This window comes from Neophocaena asiaeorientalis, unplaced genomic scaffold (genome assembly GCF_003031525.2).
Source record: "Neophocaena asiaeorientalis asiaeorientalis breed wild unplaced genomic scaffold, Neophocaena_asiaeorientalis_V1.1 scaffold5, whole genome shotgun sequence".
Classification (NCBI taxonomy): domain Eukaryota; kingdom Metazoa; phylum Chordata; class Mammalia; order Artiodactyla; family Phocoenidae; genus Neophocaena; species Neophocaena asiaeorientalis.
The window spans coordinates 1,533,763-1,554,683 of record NW_020174698.1 but is presented as its reverse complement, the minus strand read 5'-3'; the positions used below and the strand labels follow the sequence as shown (position 1 = coordinate 1,554,683).

Below are 20,921 nucleotides of genomic sequence, written 5' to 3'. Positions count from 1 at the left end.
TGCCCAGTAGTGGGATTGCTGGGTCATATGGTAGTTCTATTTTTAGTTTTTGAAGGAACCTCCATACTGTTTTCCATAGTGGTTGTATCAATTTACATTCCCACCAACAATGCAAGAGTGTTCGCTTTTCTCCACACAATCTCCAACATTTATTGTTTGTAGATTTTTGACGAAGGCCATTCTGACCGGTGTGAGGTAATCCCTCATTGTAGTTCTGATTTGCATTTCTCTAATGATTAGTGATGTTGAGCATCCTTTCATGGGTTTGTTGGCAATCTGTATATCTTCTTTGGAGAAACGTCTGTTTAGGTATTATGCCCATTTTTGGATTGGGTTGTTTTTTTGACACTGAGCTGCATGAGCTGCTTGTATATTTTGGAGATTAATCCTTTATCAGTTGCTTCATTTACAAACATTTTCTCCCATTCTGAGGGTTGTCTTTTCGTCTTGTTTGTAGTTTCCTTTGCTGTGCAAAAGTTTTTAAGTTTCATTAGGTCCCATTTGTTTTTTTTTGTTTTTATTTCCATTTCTCTAGGAGGTGGGTCAGAAAGATCTTGCTGTGATTTATGTCATAGAGTGTTCTGCCTATGTTTTCCTCTAAGAGTTTTATAGTGTCTGGCCTTCCATTTAGGTCTTTAATCCATTTTGAGTTTATTTTTGTGTATGGTGTTAGGGAGTGTTCTAATTTCATTCTTTTACATGTAGCTCTCCAGTTTTCCCAGCACCACTTATTGAAGAGGCTGTCTTTTCTCCGTTGTATATTCTTGCCTCCTTTATCAAAGATAAGGTGGCCATATGTGTGTGGGTTTATCTCTGGGCTTTCTATCCTATTCCATTGATCTATATTTCTGTTTTTGTGCCAGTACCATACTGTCTTGATTACTGTATCTTTGTAGTATAGTCTGAAGTCCAGGAGCCTGATTCCTCCAGCTCCGTTTTTCTTTCTCAAGATTGCTTTGGCTATTCGGGGTCTTTTGTGTTTGCATACAAATTGTAAAATTTTTTGTTATAGTTCTGTGAAAAATACCATTGATAGTTTGACAGGGATTCCATTGAATCTATAGATTGCTTTGGGTAATGTAAAAAAATAAATAAATGAAACAGATAACTAATAAGAACCTGCTGTATAAAAAATAAATAAATAAAATTTTAAAAATAAAAACATGTTGCCACATAAGTGAAATATAGCAGTTAAAGGCTGCATGTTAATTTCAAGATTTGTTAGAGCAGAGATAATAAACTTACAAAAAAAAAACAACTCAGAACTTTAACTCTTTACTTATAAACTATGGCCCTGACATGTACCATTTCATGTTTTTCACCAGTTCCCATAGACCTCAGACAGCTTAACACATTCACAGTGTTGTAAACCTCTGCAAGCTCAAGGCTTAATGCCTGGAGATTGGGAGTGAAAGGGTCACCTGAAAACATCAGTTGAAAACTGAGAAAACCAGAGCCAGTTAGAAAGATATGCTTCCAATTACTGAGGGTCAAGTTGAACCCACAGTCCCACAAAAGAGTCACAAAGTCAACCTAAGGAAATAGGAATAAAATTTATCTAGTTTAAAAAATTTGAAGGGAATATACAAATGTTAAAATAGATGTGTTGGAACTCTGAGATTACTGGTGATTTTTTTTTTCCAAAATGCCCTTAATATCGTTACGTTCTTTTTACAATTAAACCGATTCATCCACCTGAAAAAGGGAGAGGGGTGTTGTTATAAAAAATAGAACCCTGCAAGAATCCAGAGCAGATGAAGCTACAGAATTGAAGGGGAGGGGGAAGGGCATCAACATCAACAGAAATGCAGCCTCAGCCTCTTTGGATCCAATGCCCTATCAAGTAGGAAATTCTGCAGATGCAATTCAAAAGGAATAGGCCCCCAACCAAAATCCTAATCCTGGGACCCAGCTTGCTAAATTCTGGCTAGAAAGAAATTTGCCAGGCACCTGTTAAAGACATTTTGAGCCCCCAGAGAAAAGCGTTCACATTATTAAGCACACAACCTAGATTTGCAAGACAGACTTGATTTCGGAGATTCTATTCTCTTGTTGTCATGAGAACACACTTATTTTGTCAGATCATATGTCCTGATTTTCAGCTCAGGAAAATGTGGTTACCATAGATACCTGTTTTTAAAATGGGATGGGGATTGAATGAAAAGGAAAATCCCATGGATGCTACACCAGCACACCAATAAAGAGAAAGAGGTGATTATAAAACAACCCTTAGTAGATAATTCTTTCTGTCTCTGTTCTACATCTCCCAGCTCTGTAGGTTCAAGGCTGGGAGGTGTGGTGTGCATAGGTAGATCAGACTAAACTGGAAAAACCCAACCAGATCAACAGAATCTAATGGGAACTGTGGGCTCCAGGCTCCCAGACAAGGATTTTTCCAGTGGGTGCTAAATAATGCAGCTAGTTCCTCCGTTCTGATTACCCTGGGATTGAAAATGTCCCCTCTCTTTTTCCTTTCCCAATCCACAGTGAGGATTTCCTGAGAGCCATCTCAGGCTTAGACCTGATTTTCTGTTTAAGTAATTCATATTTACCCAAGTGAGACAGCGATTTAATATCCACCCCACACACACACCCATATTCCTCCCCTCTCCCCATCAAACTCTACATTTTAAAAACAAGGCATTAAATCAGGGCGCAGTGGTTGGAAGTCCGCCTGCCGATGCAGGGGGCGCGGGTCTGTGCCCCGGTCCGGGAAGATCGCACACGCCGCGGAGCGGCTGGGCCCGTGAGCCATGGCCGCTGAGCCTGCGCGTCCGGAGCCTGTACTCCGCAACGGGAGAGGCCGCAGCAGTGAGAGGCCCGCGTACCGCAAAAAAAAAGAGAAGGCATTAAATCAAATGAATCTCTAATTGGTGCAGCCTATAGAAAGATGAGGAGAAAGAGGCTTTCCTTCAATCCCTGTGTACTCTGAAGCCATCATTTCTCCCCTGCCCCACTCCCACCACTCCAGGAAGACAATATCCCGGCAAAGTCAGGCTCTACATCACTTGAATAGAAGAGGGAGGTTTGCACAAATACACAAGGAACCTATGGGGCAGGCTCCCAAGTGCAGAAGCCTTTCTTCATGTGAAAAACTGCCTCATGGTGTTTCTTCAGACTTTAAAATCACTCTTCTATCTCCTATAAGAGGTCTTTATATCTGACGAGTAGAAATACAGAGGTGTAATTCCAGAGTAATTTCAGGAAGAAAATGAGTTGATTTTTAAGTACTGGATTTTTAAATGTGGGATTTGTAACTTCTTTTATACTTAAGGCGAACCTGATAAATACTCACAACTTAAACTTCAGAATAGTATAATATTGCATGCGGTCTTTTTAGATGCCTAATATCTAATCTCTTAGGATGAAAGATACCAAAATTAGATATGGAGATTGTGAAGGACGTGAAGAAACTTCAAGAATAGCAAGCAAGGGCATTCCAAAATGAAATCCTTTCTTGCTGACTCCCTGTATGACCTTATCAAGATGTAGACAGTAAGTCACTGGCTTAACCTTCCTCCTCAGGTTCAGGTAATCTAAAATAATCTTATACTATTCAAATCATATTTCACATCTGATGAGATGATGCAGGCATGTACAATAACATTTTGCTTTGCTGCATTCTTTTTTCATCTCTATAGCATCCTCAAAGGCCAAGTATCTGCTGTTCGTCCAATAAAAGGATAATCAAATCAAGCCTTATAATTCACATGCCTGTAAACATACAGGGTTAGTTGCTGGAAGATTTCGTTAGCTGAAAAACACTTGCCTTTTCTCCCCATACCTACATTTCAGGGAAATACAATAAAACCTAAATATATCCAAATTTGTGATGAGTCCAGTTATTCCAGCCTAGACTGGAAGTTATCTTTGCTTTTAATAAATCATGTTTAATATGGAAGGCACATTAACAGTGAAACATGGTTAGAAAGCAACAAGGCTAAAATAATTAAGAGAACAGACATGCAAACAAAGAAGTCTCATATCAATCCATCTTATCTAGTCATTCAAGCAGAACATTTATGCAGGTAAAAATCTGTAGTGAAGACGAATGAACTTCTGTTACCTACACCTAGTTGTTTAACATAACTGAAAGTAAGACAAAACTGTGAAATGATAATCCTGAAAAAATACCCTACGGAGCAGATGTATCAATTCTTCAGATGGTCTAAATCAACGAGGTGCCCCTTCCTGGTATCATTTGATCTTTCCTCCCATCCCCCACCCACCCTCCTTAGTTCTAGCACAAACTTTTTTTTACTTTTTTCTTTATATGTCTTCTCCCTTCTTCAAATAATAATAGCCAATATTTATTGAGTGTTTATTATGTGCCAGGAGCTTTCTAAGCATCTTCACATGTGTTAAGTCATTTGATTGTCATAACAACCCTATGGGTCTGGTACCCTTCTTAACGCCTTTTTACAACTGCAGAAACTGAGGCACTGAGAGGTTAGATGCCAAGCCCAAGGTGACATATCTTATGCTTCGACACTGAGGGCAAGGACTGCATCTTGGTGGCCTTCTTACGCACGGGCCCAGCACATCGTGGGCCCAGTCATATTTGTTAGGGAGGAAGAAGTAGGTCTTACTGCCCTGCTGGTGATGAGCTTGGCCTTGCCTGTTCCAGGTTTCATGACCTACATCGTGGAGCCCCTCTTCCGTGAATGGGCCCGTTTCACGGGACACAGCGCCCTGTCTGAGAGCATGCTAAGCCACCTGGCGCACAACAAAGCCCAGTGGAAGAGGCTGTTGCCCAACCAGCGCAGAAGCAGCAGCAGTGGCGGTGGCAGCGGCGGCCCAGACCACACCGGCCCAGGGACCGAGGCTGAGGGGCAGACCGTGACCGAAGGCGACGCCCTGTAGTGCCAGCCAGGCCTGCCCCCTGCTCTGCACACTGAGAGTGCCAGCCTCCTCGCGCAGAGGCCTCTGGGAGGGCAGATGCTCTGAGGGGCTCTTGCCGGTAAACCCAGCCCCTCTCTGGGTGTCGTCCTGGGGCTCTTTGGAACGCCACCCTCCTCCCGCTCACCTGCCTCCCTCCTTTTTCCAAGTGTACAGAAGCCATCCGTCACCTCAGCATTAGCTGCCGAAATAAGCAGCTCCATTCCGCCATGAGGGAGCTGATTCCAGGGGCCGGCTTGGCCCTCGAGGTGAAGACTGGGGAGTAAGAAAGAGGTGCTCCTGCCGTGGGCCCCTCGGGGTCACACTGAGATAGGCGGCACTTCCTAAGTCCAGAGCATTTTTAGCGTTGGCCCTCGGACTGCTGATCTGCATGACAAAAACACCAGCATATTTGGAACTCCAAGGATATTGGTTTCAGGTGCAAGAGCACAAATGAGAGCGTGAGAGAAAGTACCTTCTATTTTAATAATAATTATTATTATAAAAATAATAATAAATCTTTTTAACTTTTCTATTTTATGCACTAGACAATGGATCTAAGACTATGGGCAAACATTACTCAATGTACCCAAACTCGAACAGGGGGTTCACTGTTTTCTTACGGACTTTATGCCACTTTGGGTCAGAGATTTGGCATCTTCTCAATTAAGAAACCACGTTTCCTATCCGATCCAAGGGGAAGGTGCTGTACAGTTCATTCCTTTGCACCATTTGCCAATCTGTCTTTTATCGATAACTCAGATTCAGTGACATGTTTATATTCACACCTGTACATTCTCTGTAAATATCAAGCGCTACTGATTCCCATGCCAAAATACGTGAGTATTATGGGATTGCTACCTGTATAAACAATGGCACTGTGAACAGAATACTGTTAGTTTTAATACAAGAGAATGCATTTGTAAATATGGTATAGAGTTTATTAATATACTATTGTTTGCAGATAAAGGCCTTAACTTTAAACATCTTTCATCTTCTGAAAGCTGCCCAACTTAAATCCTCACAGATGTCCTTCTGAACTGCCTTCCCATGTCCATCTTTATGCTTTCCAGCTAAGGTCACAAAGCAAAACTGAATAAAGTCTTTGAGGAAATATTTTGGAAACTTCACATGCATTCCGCTTGAGACCATAGTGTTTAATCTGTGGCACCAAGCATTGTTTCCTCAGATGAACGAGACCCTTCGGCAAGCCTGAAGTCACTTTCAACACAGCGATGTTGCACTCTGTTTTAACAAGCCAGCTGATAAGCTTGTGTTTATACGACTCTTGTCATGGACATGGCAGTGTGTCAGCCTCGCGGGACACATAGCAGGTCTCACAAACCTTCTGTGACCCCGTCATCTATCCATCAGGGACTTCCCTGCTCCCCTAGCATGCTGTCGTCTGTTCTGGCTACAGTACCAAAGCATCTCTGGTTTATGGTTGGCGTGCATTTCTTTGGTGTCAATAGTAACTGGATTTTCCTTTTTCCTTCATTTCATGTGAACAACTACGCAACTGTTTAGCAGACGTTAACATAACTTAAGGAAAGAAAATATTTCAGTTGTCTGATAGAATTTACCTTCCTGGGTAGGTTTTTGTTGCCATTTTTTCTGCATATACTTGGACGGAAAATCAATTTATTACAGCATTCTTCTCTAGTCAGCTAAACTCTGTGCATTGAACATTTTCTTTATAAGTTCTAGCATAACTAATGTTAGATGAAAATTGGCAATGCCCCCTTTCTTTTTACCTTAAACAATGTGGTAGTGGGAGAATGATACTATGATTGTTTCTGCCACTATCAAGGTGTTTCGCAAGCTGATAGAATGTCAGCTAACTCTCATTTCCTAAGTGCAACTCTTTTTTTTTTTTTCTTTCCTCCTAACGTACAAATGAAATGTTAGAAACTTGACTGGATTGCATTAAGTTCCTGCAGAAAGACTGAGGCTTGCAGAATAAAGGTTTAGAGGAAATTTGGAAAGTTAGTCGTACTTTCATTAAAGCAGAAGAGATTGTCAGATGGTACTAAAGAAAGTGTGAAAACTTCATGAAATGGGTGGATGATAAGTTGAAATTATTGATATGGGTAAGAAAGGAAGTTGTGAAAACTTAACACTAACTTTGGGTTTTTTCCTGTAATAACTATGAACTGACACATGATTTTTTATTGCTTTAATACTCTGAAGCTCTCAGCTTGGTGAAGCCCCAGAAGAGAATGTATTGAATGTATTTCTGCTTCCAAACCTCTCTTATTTTGGTTTGGTTTGGGCTTTTGAGTAGTCTATTTTTAATGTACATGAGATCAAATAAAGGAAAGCAATTACTGGGGAAGATACAGTAGAGATAAGAAAGAAGATGCTATTTTAGCTAATGGAGCCTCTACTTTGAGTTTAGGAAATGGACTTTGTTTAAACTATATTTATATAATAATTTAAATAAATAAGACTGGACGTGGTTTTAGTAGTTCCAAATTTATAGGACAAAAGTGTATTAGGTCTTGAAGAAGAGCTCACAGAGAAAACTACCAAATATCTAACAGTTGAGCCTATGAAGCAGCTACTAGTACAATACAAATTTGAAGTAAAATGAGATGTGATGCATAAACTAGATACATTTGTCTCCTTCTTTCAACCATCTGGAGATTTCTTGAGTTTCTCACTTTTTGACCAAAAAAAAAAAAAAAAGGAAAAGAATATGAAAACTCTTTTTTTTCCTGCCTACTGGTGGCTCTCTAGCAATATTTCAATAGAAGGTGTCCAGTTTCCAATTACTAGTTAAGACACAGCTGTTGGATTATCCGTGGGCTTTATCTTCACATTCTTTTTCTCTTAGTCCCTGGACCATTACGAGCTGAATTTCCGAGTTTAATTCCTTCAATGCTTGAGAAGAAAGGAATCAAAAAGCTATTTTTAGTAAGTGAAAGCTAAAGTTAAAATCAAATTAAGAGAGAGAGAATAGATATCACTGCCAGGCCTGATAGGCAAAGCCTTTTTCTTTTTACAGCACCTGTGAACAGTCAGAACCTTGTTCCTGGAACGCTGACCTCCCCATAACTCCCTGCTAGGCTGAGTGAAAATCCTGCTCTGTTTCTACCTGCCTAAGGCTTCCCGCAATGGGATGTGGAGCGTGTCCTGCAAAGCTGTCACCAGGTAGTGCTTCCTACAAGCCACAGACTTGTTTTGTAACCTTTTCTCATGTTGAATCAGATCTGCTCACTGATTTGAACATTGGTTATGAGCTTGTATCTCACTGTATTTCTTATGCTTTGTTCTTTTACGCAAACCCTTACAATTGTGTTGTTTTGTGTACACACGTGAGGTTTGGGGAAAAAAAACACACCTTGTGAATTTTTGCTCAAAATGTGGCCGAAATATCCATTGGCATGTCTAGATAAACAATTAAAAATAAAGATAATTTCTTAAAAATACTGCAATATGAAAATATTCTGATTCTCACCAGGTAACATGTTACCAGCCAACCAATCAGATTCAAGGTCAAGGTCAAGAGCACAGATGCAGCCATGATCCACGGGACTCATTCCACCAGGGGCTGCAGAAACAGCCATGTCCGTGAAGCCATCATTTGCCAGTTAGTACCAAGATAGGGAAAAAGGGCCACCATTCAGCTCTGCATTTCCCCTGAGTTCTGATATTTTTCTGATCCACATTTGTCAAATTCATATATGAATGAGAATGAGGTACAATGTTTTAGGTTGTGGAAACATAGTGGACTTACTTGTGAAAACTATGGTCTTGCATTTCAGGATTGAAAGCCAGCAAGAACAATAGAATAGTTTAGGCAGGACAACTGAGTGTCTAAATCTATCTGGAAATAGAGGAGAAAAAAAAAAAAACCACCACCCATGGTTCCCAGGAACAGTCTTATATCTTCACATAGTCTCCTCATGTTCATTTTGTTAAGATTTGTATTCAGAATCTCACTGATACCCTAATGCTTCTCCATGTCTGAATGCAAAGTCACTTTTTTCATTTGTCCACACTCCATATCATCCAATCAAAATCAAAAGTGGGACCCCAGGGCTTCCCTGGTGGCGCAGTGGTTGAGGTCGCCTGCCGATGCGGGAGACACGGATTCGTGCCCCGGTCCGGGAGGATCCCACATGCCCGCGGAGCGGCTGGGCCCGTGAGCCATGGCCACTGAACCTGCGCGTCCGGAGCCCGTGCTCCGCAACGGGAGAAGCCACAGCAGTGAGAGGCCCGCGTACCGCAAAAAAAAAAAAAGTGGGGCCCCCCCCCCCAGTGGTTTCCCAAGTAAAGGTCAGACATGACTTTCAAATGTACCCAGGAACCTAGCAGACACATCGTCAAATAGGCCAAGCCTATGTAAGCAACTGAATTTAAATCAATGAATTTTTTTTAAAGAAAAATCTTTTATTGCAATATAGTATATGCTGTTTCATATCAAAGAGGCAAAATAGAGCTATTTATTCGTATTTATATTTAAAGTATATTTTTAAAGAATAGTTCAATTGGCAAATTTTTATTATCTAATCAAATATTAATATTAAAAATGACAGAAAATGTCTTAAGTGTGAAAATCTACGTGGTGCCAATAAGCAAAATATTTTGTAGTGTCCTTTAATCTGTTTTGTGTGTATGTATGTGTGTGTGTGTGTGAATTTCCATAATACAGAAAAACACTGGCATTCGTTCTTCCCTTTGGTAATGTATGTTCATTTGTATAAAACTATAAATTTCAACAAACAATATTTGTTGCTCTCAGTCTCTCACAAAATACCTTTTTATTTACATGTAGAAACGTAAGCAAGTAAGTGTATTTGTACAAGCTGTTTTGCTACGTCACACAGTCAAAAATTTGGAAAACAGAATTCACTAAAAAGAAATTTCTGTTTGACAATTGTTAACTCCTGTAGACTCTTATGAGACCATGGTCTTTCAAGTCAAGAGTCTATATTCCTTTCAGCTTACTGCAACATTGCTTGATTTAAACTTTGTCATGATTGCAATATTGGTCACTGCCATAAAGTAGGAAATTCAAGGGAAAAAAGAATCTATTTATTGTGTAAAAGGTGTTGACCTAGGATTGTAACACACACATGAACTATACAGGGATAAGTAAAAGCAAATGCCATCTGGGCAGTCAGAGTGATTCCATAACTGTGTAGCCTTACCCCAATGAAAACAGGACTGGAAAAATTAGGACTATCACAACCAAAGTCAGTAACCTTGTGAGATCAGCAAGCCACAATTGCCTTTTCCGCATTGGAAATTGGAATAATGTAAATCAACAAATACTGATTGAGGATCTACTATGTGCCAGAGGTTGGGCTAGATACTTGGGATATAAAAAGACCCAATCCCTCCAGAGCGTTCAGACTTGTGTCAGAGATTGGCACTACCAGTGAACTCTTCTTAGAGATTTCATGAGGACATCTGTGAGGGCTTACCTCCTGGAGAACAATGTAATATAGTGCAGATAAGATGTGGAGACAAAAGTGGTCCCAGTCTTGGTTCTGTCACTAATATATTCTGTGACTTCAGGCAAGTTACTGAACCTCTACAAAATTATTTCTAGACAGTAATGGTTTTGTTATGGTTTTGGTGTTGTTTCTGGTTTTGTTACGGCAGTTAAAGGAGATTGCATACAAAAAGCACCTAGCACTCTGTCCGGTACATGGTAGGCTTTTCAGAGACACAAGTTCCCTCCTGGTAAATTATAAGATGCTTTACAAATAGCCATTCACACGTGGTAAGAATGTGGAGAATATATGGAGAATAATGTAGTAAAGAGATGCTAGTGATCTTACACTGGGAAGACAAACTCAGTTCTATATATTTTTTTAAAACAGATTGATTAGTTTATGTACTCATTTATTGGCAAGACTGGGTAAAAAGATTACTCAATGAAAACTCTTGCCTCAACTACAGCCTACTTTTCTGTTTAGTCCTCTATATTTTAGAGTAGAAGATAGTGTATCTTTTGTTATCAGTTTTGTCAGAAATTTCTGTGAAGGAAACAGCTCCTAAGAACAAAATATGAGGCATTTATCTCCCTTTCATCTATGCCACCAAAGCCCCAAATCCAGCTGGTGATAGCTCTGGTCCTCTGCGTCAGTCCCCAAAAAGTTTGCTGGGCTTTCACAGGCTCTGCAGGAGCAGGCATGGGCTGGTGCTTCCAGGATACACTTGGTTCACTCATTCACACATCTCCAAATGTGTTCTCAGCTAAAGCTTACTGCCTGCCCTAGAGCAGGACGGAATGCAGAGGCATTTCCTAACAACGTGTCCGAGGAGGGAGAAGACTCCGTCCTGCCTCCGTGGGAATGTAATAGACAAACATTTGAATAATGACTAAATGGGGAGCTTTTAGCTGTGAAACAGTCCATGATTTTTTTTTAAGTAAACCAGAGAGATTATTAGACAGATCTTAAGTTTTAGCTGATATGGTTTGCAGATGCGTGATTGCCTTGCTTAGTTAGTCATCTAAGCAACAGTGTATTTTTGATTCAATTGCCTGAAATACTTTAAATTCTAGTATTGCAAGTGCTGATTTAATCTCCAATAATTTTTTCCTTTTAAGGAAGTGGTACGGTAGAGTTTCAAAAGTGAAGGCTTTGGAGTCAGACAGACCAGAATTCAAATCCCTCATTATCACATGCTGTTTAACCCCAGGCAGTCAGTTTAACTTCTCTGTGCCTCCATTTCCAAATGTATAAATCGAGAGGAACACCTACCTCCCAGGGCAGTGTGAGGTCAAAATTAGAGGACATAGATAAACATATAGCCTGGGTTCTAGCAGAAAGAGGGTACTCAGCAAATATAAATTCTTACATCATTTAAAGAACAAAAATCTACAAAGTGGGAGTTGGGATATGACTTTTGCTTTCTCTAGGTTGTACTTTTTTGTGCAAAAGAAAACACAAGACCCATTACGAGACATTGAGCATGATTATATATACAGCTGACCAGTTTGACTATAAAACAATCCTTATAATATGGACAAAATATTGTAAAAAATGATTATAGAGGAAGACAGTGTCCCTTGGGTACTAAGGATACACTAATAAGACCAGGGACAAATAAGGAACTGTCTTTTCTGACTGTAAAGTAAGTACTCCTCAGCCCAACCAGAGAGAAACAGTCTGTCAAGCCTTTCCTAGAGGTAATGATAATACAACCCGGTTATTTAGTTAACAAACAAAACTTGATACACTGTCAAGTTTTTCATGAATTCCATTTATATCCTATAAATTCTATCCATAGAAATTTCCAGTGGCCCTTCCTCTTGTAGTATTAGATTCTGGCCACTGACAGCAGAGGTGGAGAATCCAGGGGAGTCTCTGTAAATAGATGATCCTAAAATAGATTCTCTTCTCCCAAACTATGCTTGATAATGCATATGCTAAAAGATGCTAAGTATTCCTTGAAAAAAAATGGCTTCATAGCCAAAGATATTTGAGAAACAATGGATTAAACACCCAGGCTCCTCTCCAGCATGCTTCTCTGAACCTCCCATATGCTAATGCACAGTTCCAAGAAGACAATATAAATGATATTGTTTGGATCTAATTTCGGTTTCATATCATGAAGGATTCCTTGACCACAACCCACAATGATCTCCCTGTTTATCATTTGCTTTAGTTTTGTCAGTGATTATTAGTTATTTATTATTGATATGTGTGTGTATTTTCTGCCCAACTTGAGATTTAATATAACATTGTGGTTAACTTGCTTGAGTTTGTGGCTTGAATTTACCACTTACTAGGTGTCTGACCTTGGGCAAGCTTCCAAACTTTTTGTGCCTCAGTTTCTTTATCAGTAAAATGATGATAAAAAATAATACCTATTTCATAGAGTTTCTGAAGATTGAAAGATTTCATGCATATAAAGCACTTGGAACAGTGCCTGGCACACAGAAAGCACTCAATTAAGTATTAGCAAAACCCAACATCTCCCTCGCCCCCTGATCTACAAGTTCCTTGATAACAGGAATAACTATCCTTTTTAATATATTCGCCACAGTGTAGTACAGAAAGTACAAATGTTTCTTAAATGAAAAAACACATTTTTGACTGATAAATTGAAAATCATATCAGAAAAATATGTTAACATTTAAATCCAAACAAACAAGCTCCTATTGGAACAATAAATGTCCCGATAATTTGAATGCAGATGTTGTTTTTTGATTTTGCTGATTTCTATCCAGTAGACTTGCTTTGTTTCTAGGAACATGATTTAGGAAGACAACAGGTTTTCTCCTCCCAGTTTATGAGCCTACTCTTCTGAGTGGTGAGGGCAAAGATAATTCCCCTGAAAAAACTTGATGCCCAAAGATTTCTAGTTTTTTCCCATCCAAATAGAAAAAAACCTACAGAAGGACCACTAAATTACTTCCTTTGCAGAGCTAATAAGCTTTGCAGAGCTAATAAAAGTAATACACAATCCAAGAAAAGACAGAGATAAATCCCAACCCTCATCTTTACAAAGGAACATGAGAGCAGCAGATGAATCTCCTATTTTATCTTTGTTTCAAGCACTTGCAATCACACATAACTGACTCCTGCTTTTTTTTTTCCCCAGGAAGCAACTACATGTGCATTTTTTAAGTTGTCAGCAAAGTATGCCTAAGGGATCAAAATGAAGGGTCAGTTCTTGGGGTTATTTATCCCTTTCCACTTCCCACTGTTACATGTTCGTTTGGACCTTTCTAACCAGAGAGTCAGACTTAACATATCAATGGACTTTCATCCACACTTGAAGAAAAATAACTTATAAATGCAAACAAAATACCAACGGTATCACATACTAGCATAAGTGAGAAATATATTCTAGAATTACAGACGAATTTTCAAGTGTTAACCTGACTGACTTGGGGAAGAACAAAAAGTTCTGATAGATCTTTCAATTCTCAGGTTATGTAACATGATGTGAAATAGTTCTTAGATGCTTCTACTGACTTTAGTTACTAAAAATGTATCAATCATCCACTAAAAGTTTACCAAAAAATAACTTTTTGCAACTGAAGCTTTCTTGATCTTAAACTCTAATGGGAAGGCTGAGATTTTTTTTTCACTCTGGTCAACTTTCACTTTAACAGCAGGTTTCCAGTTCTTAGCATGATTGAGGGAATATTTAACTCTACCAACCACCTACATAAGAGCCAGGCAGACAGCCAAAGGCCATTGCCCTGATGGTGATCGCAGTCTCTACACAGTGAATCCCGGAGGCCCCAGTACCAGCCTCTGAGCAAGATGAGATGAGAAGAGCCTCCAATGGGGGAAGCAGCCCACAGAGCAAGGGCTGTGTGCCGGCCTCAGTCTGCGGAGAGTTTGGGTCTGTGCGAGTGTCATGGAAAATTGCCTTGGGATTAAGGGGGAAGGGGAGGACACCTGACTTGAATATGTTAATAAAGTTTTATTGGGGCCAGATAACAAAGCACGGAGCAAGCAATGACTGGACATAGTCCTTGTTTCTTCCTTGTTATATTTAGAGCTGTTTTAGGGACACAAATTTTTTACACATGGTTGGCAAAGGCTCTGACCAGATGGCAAGTATATCATTCAACTTTGTCCATATAAAACAAATCACTTGTAAAAAGTGATCTTTGAGGCTTAATTTCGCTTCAGAAACAATAAAAATAGAGCCTATTTTGCAGCTTTGGAGAATTTTGCAGCTTTGGAGAATTAGGGCTAATGTACTCGGAGTGCTTTGCACACTATTTTGTATACTATTGCCACTTAGTAGCTTTTATCAACTAAAAACACTGGTGGAGCTATGCTCTGTTTGCTGCAAGAGGTTATTCAATTCTTTTAACTCAAATGAGGCTGTCGATGGAGACAGGAGGCAAGGAGGAGAAATGGCAAGGTGAGTGAGCTTGTATTGACTGTTCTTTAACATGTGAAGGAAAATAAGCATTTAAAGAAGAATAACCAAGCAGAAACAAAATTACTACTCCCCTGCTGTATCAGTGTCCTAGGGCTGCTGTAGCAAATTACCACAAGCCGGGTGGCTTAATACAACAGAAATTTATTCTCTCACAGATCTGGAGGCCGAAGCCTGAAACCAAGGTGTTGTCGGAGCCTGCGTGCTCTAAAGGCTCCAGAAAAGAATCCTTTCTTGTCTCTTCTAGCTTCTGGTGGTTTCCAGGTGTTCCTTGGGAAACCAGTCATGGGATCAGGATCCACCCTAATCTAGTCTGACCTCATCTTAACCAATTACATCTACAAGTCCTTATTTCCAAGGAAGGTCACATTCTGAGGTTCTAGGTGGACATGAATGTTGTGGGGAAGGGGGCTGCTGCTCAGCCTTGACACTCCTCACCCATCCACCCTGTGCTTTACCTCCCATGGCATCGTCCCCAACACACACACAGCACCTACACGTCTTCCAGATTTCCCCTGAGTGAGGCTACTGGGACAGATTGCTTCAGGTTTGAGATATGGTTGTTTTTGCATATTTGGGGGGAAAGTCTGGAGAAGTCTTACAGGAAGGAAGATCGAAAGCACATCTTTGTTTCTTTCTCCTATATTCTTCCCTTACTAATTCAGATCTGTCTTAGAAAAAAAAAAAAGTCTTGAAAATCCCTCTAGCGTCCGCCATCTGGAGATGACAATGTTATTCTTATTCCACATTTCAGCTTCTTCACTCTCAACATCATTAATGTTCCAGATACTCCAATCTATTTATTCATTTATTCTTTTGGAAGCAAAGCAATTAGATGTAAGGACAGATCCAGGAGCGTTGGCCACAGGAGTGGGTAGCTTCAGGACATGGAGGAGAAAGTTAATGTAGATAAGAAAAAAAAGGACCTGGTGGCAGATGAGTTATCGACTTGGTAATAAAATCGTGACACACAGGATGATGGCAGGACTTGGGGTGAGAAGCCTGGGACCTCTCCAGTAACTGAAATAGAGAATATGGAACATCAGTGATGGCAGAGACAAGGGGGTGGTACTGCTACATGTCAAGAACCCCAGGAGGAAGAGTTTTAGAGTTTTTGATCCCTTGATGAGGGTAGAGAACTAATGGTCGAGAAGTGGCAGTAAGATGTAAGGGGGAACTGATCCTATTTCCCAACACTGACATGAAGGACAGTTGGCAACGAATGGCCTCCATTTGAGAGGCATCTTGAAAGCAGAGTCTTGGGGGTGGGACAGTTTTCCCATTGAAGCATAAAGGATAAAGGAATGTCAGGTGCAGAGATAGAGTGCATAATTGTGTGTTTATCCTATTCTGGGAGCTCCAGAGAACATAATATAAGGGTCAGGAAGGAGGACTCTGGTAAAAGAAGGTTAGATCAGAATAACATGGGGTATGAGGCAATGGAAGAAGATAATGAATGGAGGAAGCATTATTCTTAGGTGGTCAAACAGGTGGGGGAGGGTGGGTTAAGCCGGACATTCAACTGCCCAGAGAACTGGTCCGAACATTCCCTCTGTGGCTGAAAGGAGACCCTCAGGGATTTACAGAGTCCTCCTAGATCCACTTCCAAGCCTTAGGGGAAAGGGGAGCCCGGAGCTCTTGGACGAGGTGACTTATGGTCTGGATTGACTGTGATGGTCCCAGGGAGGTTCTGGGCATCAGCAATTTACATGCAGTTACCCAGAGAGTGGTTAGGGGCTCCAAACCCAGAGAACCTAGGCTAGGCAGGGGTGGTGGGATCAGGCTCTTTAAGAAACAGCAATGACCTGGAGATCTTGGCATACAACCAGCTCTGCTTCTTCTCTGGGGACTCCAAGCCCAGCAATACTACTGTTATAGATTCTGTGTGTAATCTGGAGGCAGAGATAGGGTCTGTAGCTAACACTTTTTAAGTCTCCTTTGTACTGTGTCTCCAGAGATCAACTGTGAGCCCAGGCAGCTTGCTGTAATAGGAAGGGTCATCAGACCTGCCAGTTTTCTGGATGAAATGGAAAGGTATAGTAAGTCTGAAAAATTGAAAGAAATTTACCCCTGACCAAGCAAGTGGGCCACTCTTTAATGATGGAGAACATCATGTAGCAGCAAAGACTAAAAGAGGATACTAATAAGTAAATGATTTTTGATAAATACTTACATTGGAAATGCATGTAATCCCTTTGTAAAGTATAAATCAAGCAACATCCATATTTTAATCTAAGTTCAGGGTCCTGTGCCCGGCCACATTCAGTTCAGGGAGAAAAAGAGCCCCAGCTCATAGCTAGGAAAAAATGGCTCCACCCAAGCCCTCTTACGTTTAATCAGAGTTGGCTCTCAAAAAGCAATGGAGAACATGAAGAGAAAGAGATTGCTTAGACAGCAACCCCGTGTACAGTGATTTCTTATTAACATTTAATTTAAGAAAGAGGCCATTCTTGAAATTTGAGAACTTGCTAGAAAATATCTCTTTTTCCCTGGAAGTGATCTTGCTGCCCAGAAGCCTTCAAGCCTTCCTGGAATTTTTATTTAGAATCCCAGAGAGTTCGGTCAAGATTTTCCAATGCAACCACATCTTCTGCTAACATTATGTGCAGAGGCCCTCTTCCTCCTAGAATCACAGGGTCTATAATCCAATATTCTCTAGAAATGAAAAGGTTATATGGTAATTCTACTACCAACAACAAGCACCAATTTCAACTACAGTGTAATTTCCAAATCAAGACCCAAGTCGGTAATCATTACACTGAAATACAATGTATTGAAGTTATACTAGGACATTGGATTAGTCCAAAAAAGCGTTGGTAGAAAAATAGAGGATGGCTTTAGATGGCTACTACCGTTTCTCACGCACCCAAAGAATGCAACATTTGAGATGTAACTCTTCCCTTCCCCCATCCCCCCATGATTAATGATTAATGAGCAGTTGTGTACCACTCCAGTGATTTCTAGTGGTGATCAGTGGAGACGCAGCATAGAGGAGGGGTTACAGGCAGATTGCCTGAACTGGAATTCTGGCTCAGCCACTTACTAGCTGTTTACCCCTTGAAGGGTTTCTTAATCCCTCTGTGTCCCTGTTACATCAATGGGGTAATAACAGTACCACACATGGGTTTGTTACAAGGATCAAGGGAGTGTGGATCACATACCAGCAGCTTAATAAGTTTTTTCATTGTTAAATGGTCATATGAACAGGAAACATGAAAACATGCTCTCCTGACCTTCTCACCTTGCTCGGAGCTTAAGGAGGGAGGGTTACTGTATGCAATGTTTTCAGTATATATTTCAGTTTTTGCTTCCATGGTAGATGTTGCAAGATTACTGTCTTAACTTTGGGGTTGATGCTTCCAGATACCTGTCTTCCCTGAAACTGTCTGATTGATCTCTTCAAACCCAGAATAGATCAAAATGTCTAGCAGATAATAGGTCCTCCAAGAATGATTGTTCAGCTAAATGGAACCTCAGACAAAATAGTCATAGAAGACTTAGGCTATCAAAAGGAGAAAGGGTGCAAAAAAAAAAAAAAAGGAAATATCCAGGAGCGGCCAACCAAGGAGTGGGCAGAGCAACCTGTAAACCAACACTTGGGAGCAGAATTGTAACTCCAGCTCCTTTTTCAAGTATCTCCTACTCGATCATGTTCCCTTCATCATCGTTTGCCCATGCTGGTAAAGCATAATCACTAAGCTGCTTAGAACAGAGCCATAAAAGTTACTAGGAATAAATGAGGCAAACTTCCAACGTCTTGGTGAGATGGGAGCAAAAGCACAACATTTGGAAGAGTCCCAAACAAGACACAGACAGCAACTGCCAAGGAGAATGGAGCCCTCTCTGTCTTAATGAGGACTCTATGCTTCCAGTGGCAGAGGTACTCTTCACAAAGCTCCAAGTAGAATTCCTTCATCTCTTCTCCAGTTCTCACCTCGTGCTCTTCTCTGATTTTTCCTCCATTTCCTAAAATTTTTGGTTGTGGTCATATTTCAGATTTTTTTTTAACTGAAGTATAGTCAATTTAAATGTTGTGTTAGTTTCAGGCATGTCCTAAGATGTTTAAAGGCCTTTTTTATTTCATCTTAAGAACTCTAATATCTCAATACTGCACGTATTCATTTTCCAGTCATGTAGGAAACATGTAAAGGAAAAATAACCATCAGAGGCTTGCACAATTTATGGAAAGGAGAATGAGAAAGGACAACTTCCTAAGCCAGATTCAATGGGATTCAAGGGCCAGGTCGTCCACAGTCTTGGCTCAAATAAAATATGTTCACTTAGGGAATCATAAGAGCTTATCAAAACATAACCAGATATAATTTAGGCATAGAAACAGTAGAAAACTTACCTTTCCCTCACCCAGGAACCTGAGATCATTTTCACTTCTTGTGTACATTCTACAATAGTTGGCACAGAATAACCAAGATTGCAAAAAGACTAGAATCTTGTTATTTAAAAAGCTCTGCAAAAGATCCTATAGCTCTGTCTGCACTTCTCATGAACTCTTATCTTCTATCTTAAAAGTACCCATTTCCAATAAAAATTTAAAAAATAAAATAAAAATACCTACATCTCAACCAAAAGGAAACCAACCTTATTTTTAAGTGAGAAAAGAACTTTAAGAGAACGTTCTCTAAACATGTACAAATGGCAAGCAAGAGCACGAAAAAAGTGATCATCACTCTTCATTACAGAAATGCAAATAAAAACCACAGCAAGATACCACTTGCCAGGCATTCAGATAACTAATATGAAAAAAAAAAAGACAAGTGTTGATGAGGATGTGAAGAAATTGGAAACTGAGGCATTGTTGGTGGGAACATAACATGGTGGAGCCACTTTGGAAAATATTGTGGCAATTCCTCAAGAATTAAATATAGAATTACCATATAATTCAGCAAGTCTATTTCTGAGCGTATATCAAAAGGATTAAAAACAGGGACTTGAAATAATATTTGTAAACCCATGATTGTAGCAGCAATATTCACAATAACCAACAGATCAAAGCAACCCTCGTTTCCACTGGAGGATGAATGGATAAATGAAGTGTCGTACAAACGTACAATGGAATATTATTCAGCTTTAAAAATGAAGAAAAATTTTTCCAAGTCCTACTGTATAGCACAGAGAGCTATATTCGGTATCCTGTGATAAACCATAATGGAAGAGAATATGAAAAAGAATATATATATCATAACTGAGTCACTTTGCTATACAGCAGAAATTAAACACAACATTGTAAATCAATTATACTTCAATAAATTTTTTAAAAAAGAAAAGAGTGCTCCTGAAACTTCTCATCTTTCCAAATTCAGAGGGCGTTTCTATGGTTACCTGACATGCTCCCTGCATTGTCATTTGGGGCCCACTCTTTCTTCCTTTGAACACTCTTGTTCACATCATATTCTCCAGATTGTTCTCCCTACATTTTCTAGCCATTCCTTTCTGGGGCGACCATCCCAGTTCGTCTGAGACCATCCCAGTTTGAGCACTGAAAGTGCCTCATCCCGAAAAACCCCTTACTCCAGAGCAAAGTGGGGCAGTTGGTCACCCTAGTCTTAAGTCTCCTTTGAAGTCTCTGTGTCTTCCACTTACTACTAAAATGTCAGTGTCCCAAGGGTACCATCCTTGGCCCTCTGACCCTTTCACCCTATAAAGTCTCGTTGGTGACCTCATTCGACTCAAGACTTTAAAAACTATTGATATATTTCGATGATGGTTACCAATCTACATCTTCTCCAAACCCAAACTGCCAATATAGCCTAATGTATCAAAACAGAACACATCTTCTCCACAAAAGAAGCTTCTTATTTTCTATCTTGGTGAATGATCAAGGTGTCCATCCACCTAGTCAGCCAAACCAAAACAAATCTGGAAGTCTTTTATAATTCCTCCTTCTCTCTCACCCTCTTGATTCTACCTTTTAGATATTCATCCCTCGCCCCTCTCCATTTCGCACATACAGCTTTTGTTCAGGCTTCATAATTCCCCATCTGAAATATATCACAGTCATTCTGCCAATCCAGTAGTCTTTCTAGAATGCTAAGCTAATTAACCTTTCTGCAACCATTTAATGGTCCCCCCTGTGGCTTTTCATGGAAAAATTCAACTCTTTGGAACACTAAGGTCCATACTCTGAACGCTTGCCAATCTCTCCAGCTTTCTCCCAAGCA

The 20,921-nt window shown here is 40.1% G+C and overlaps 2 protein-coding genes across 8 annotated transcripts in view; one reads left to right on the top strand and one right to left on the bottom strand.

Moving 5' to 3' along the window:
• Positions 1-8,309, top strand: part of PDE7B (phosphodiesterase 7B) — a 328,126-nt gene extending 319,817 nt beyond the window's left edge. For 3 of the 7 annotated variants that reach the window (XM_024759097.1, XM_024759095.1, XM_024759098.1), the window contains one exon: positions 4,628-8,309. In XM_024759097.1, coding sequence (XP_024614865.1) covers positions 4,628-4,863 — 236 coding nt within the window. In that variant the 3' untranslated portion in view covers positions 4,864-8,309. The remainder of the gene's footprint in view (positions 1-4,627) is intronic. The other 4 variants (XR_003005097.1, XR_003005098.1, XM_024759094.1 and 1 more) reach the window with 4 other exon arrangements.
• Positions 1-20,921, bottom strand: part of MTFR2 (mitochondrial fission regulator 2) — an 83,056-nt gene that overhangs the window by 27,375 nt on the left and 34,760 nt on the right. The gene's annotated exons all lie outside the window — the stretch shown is intronic.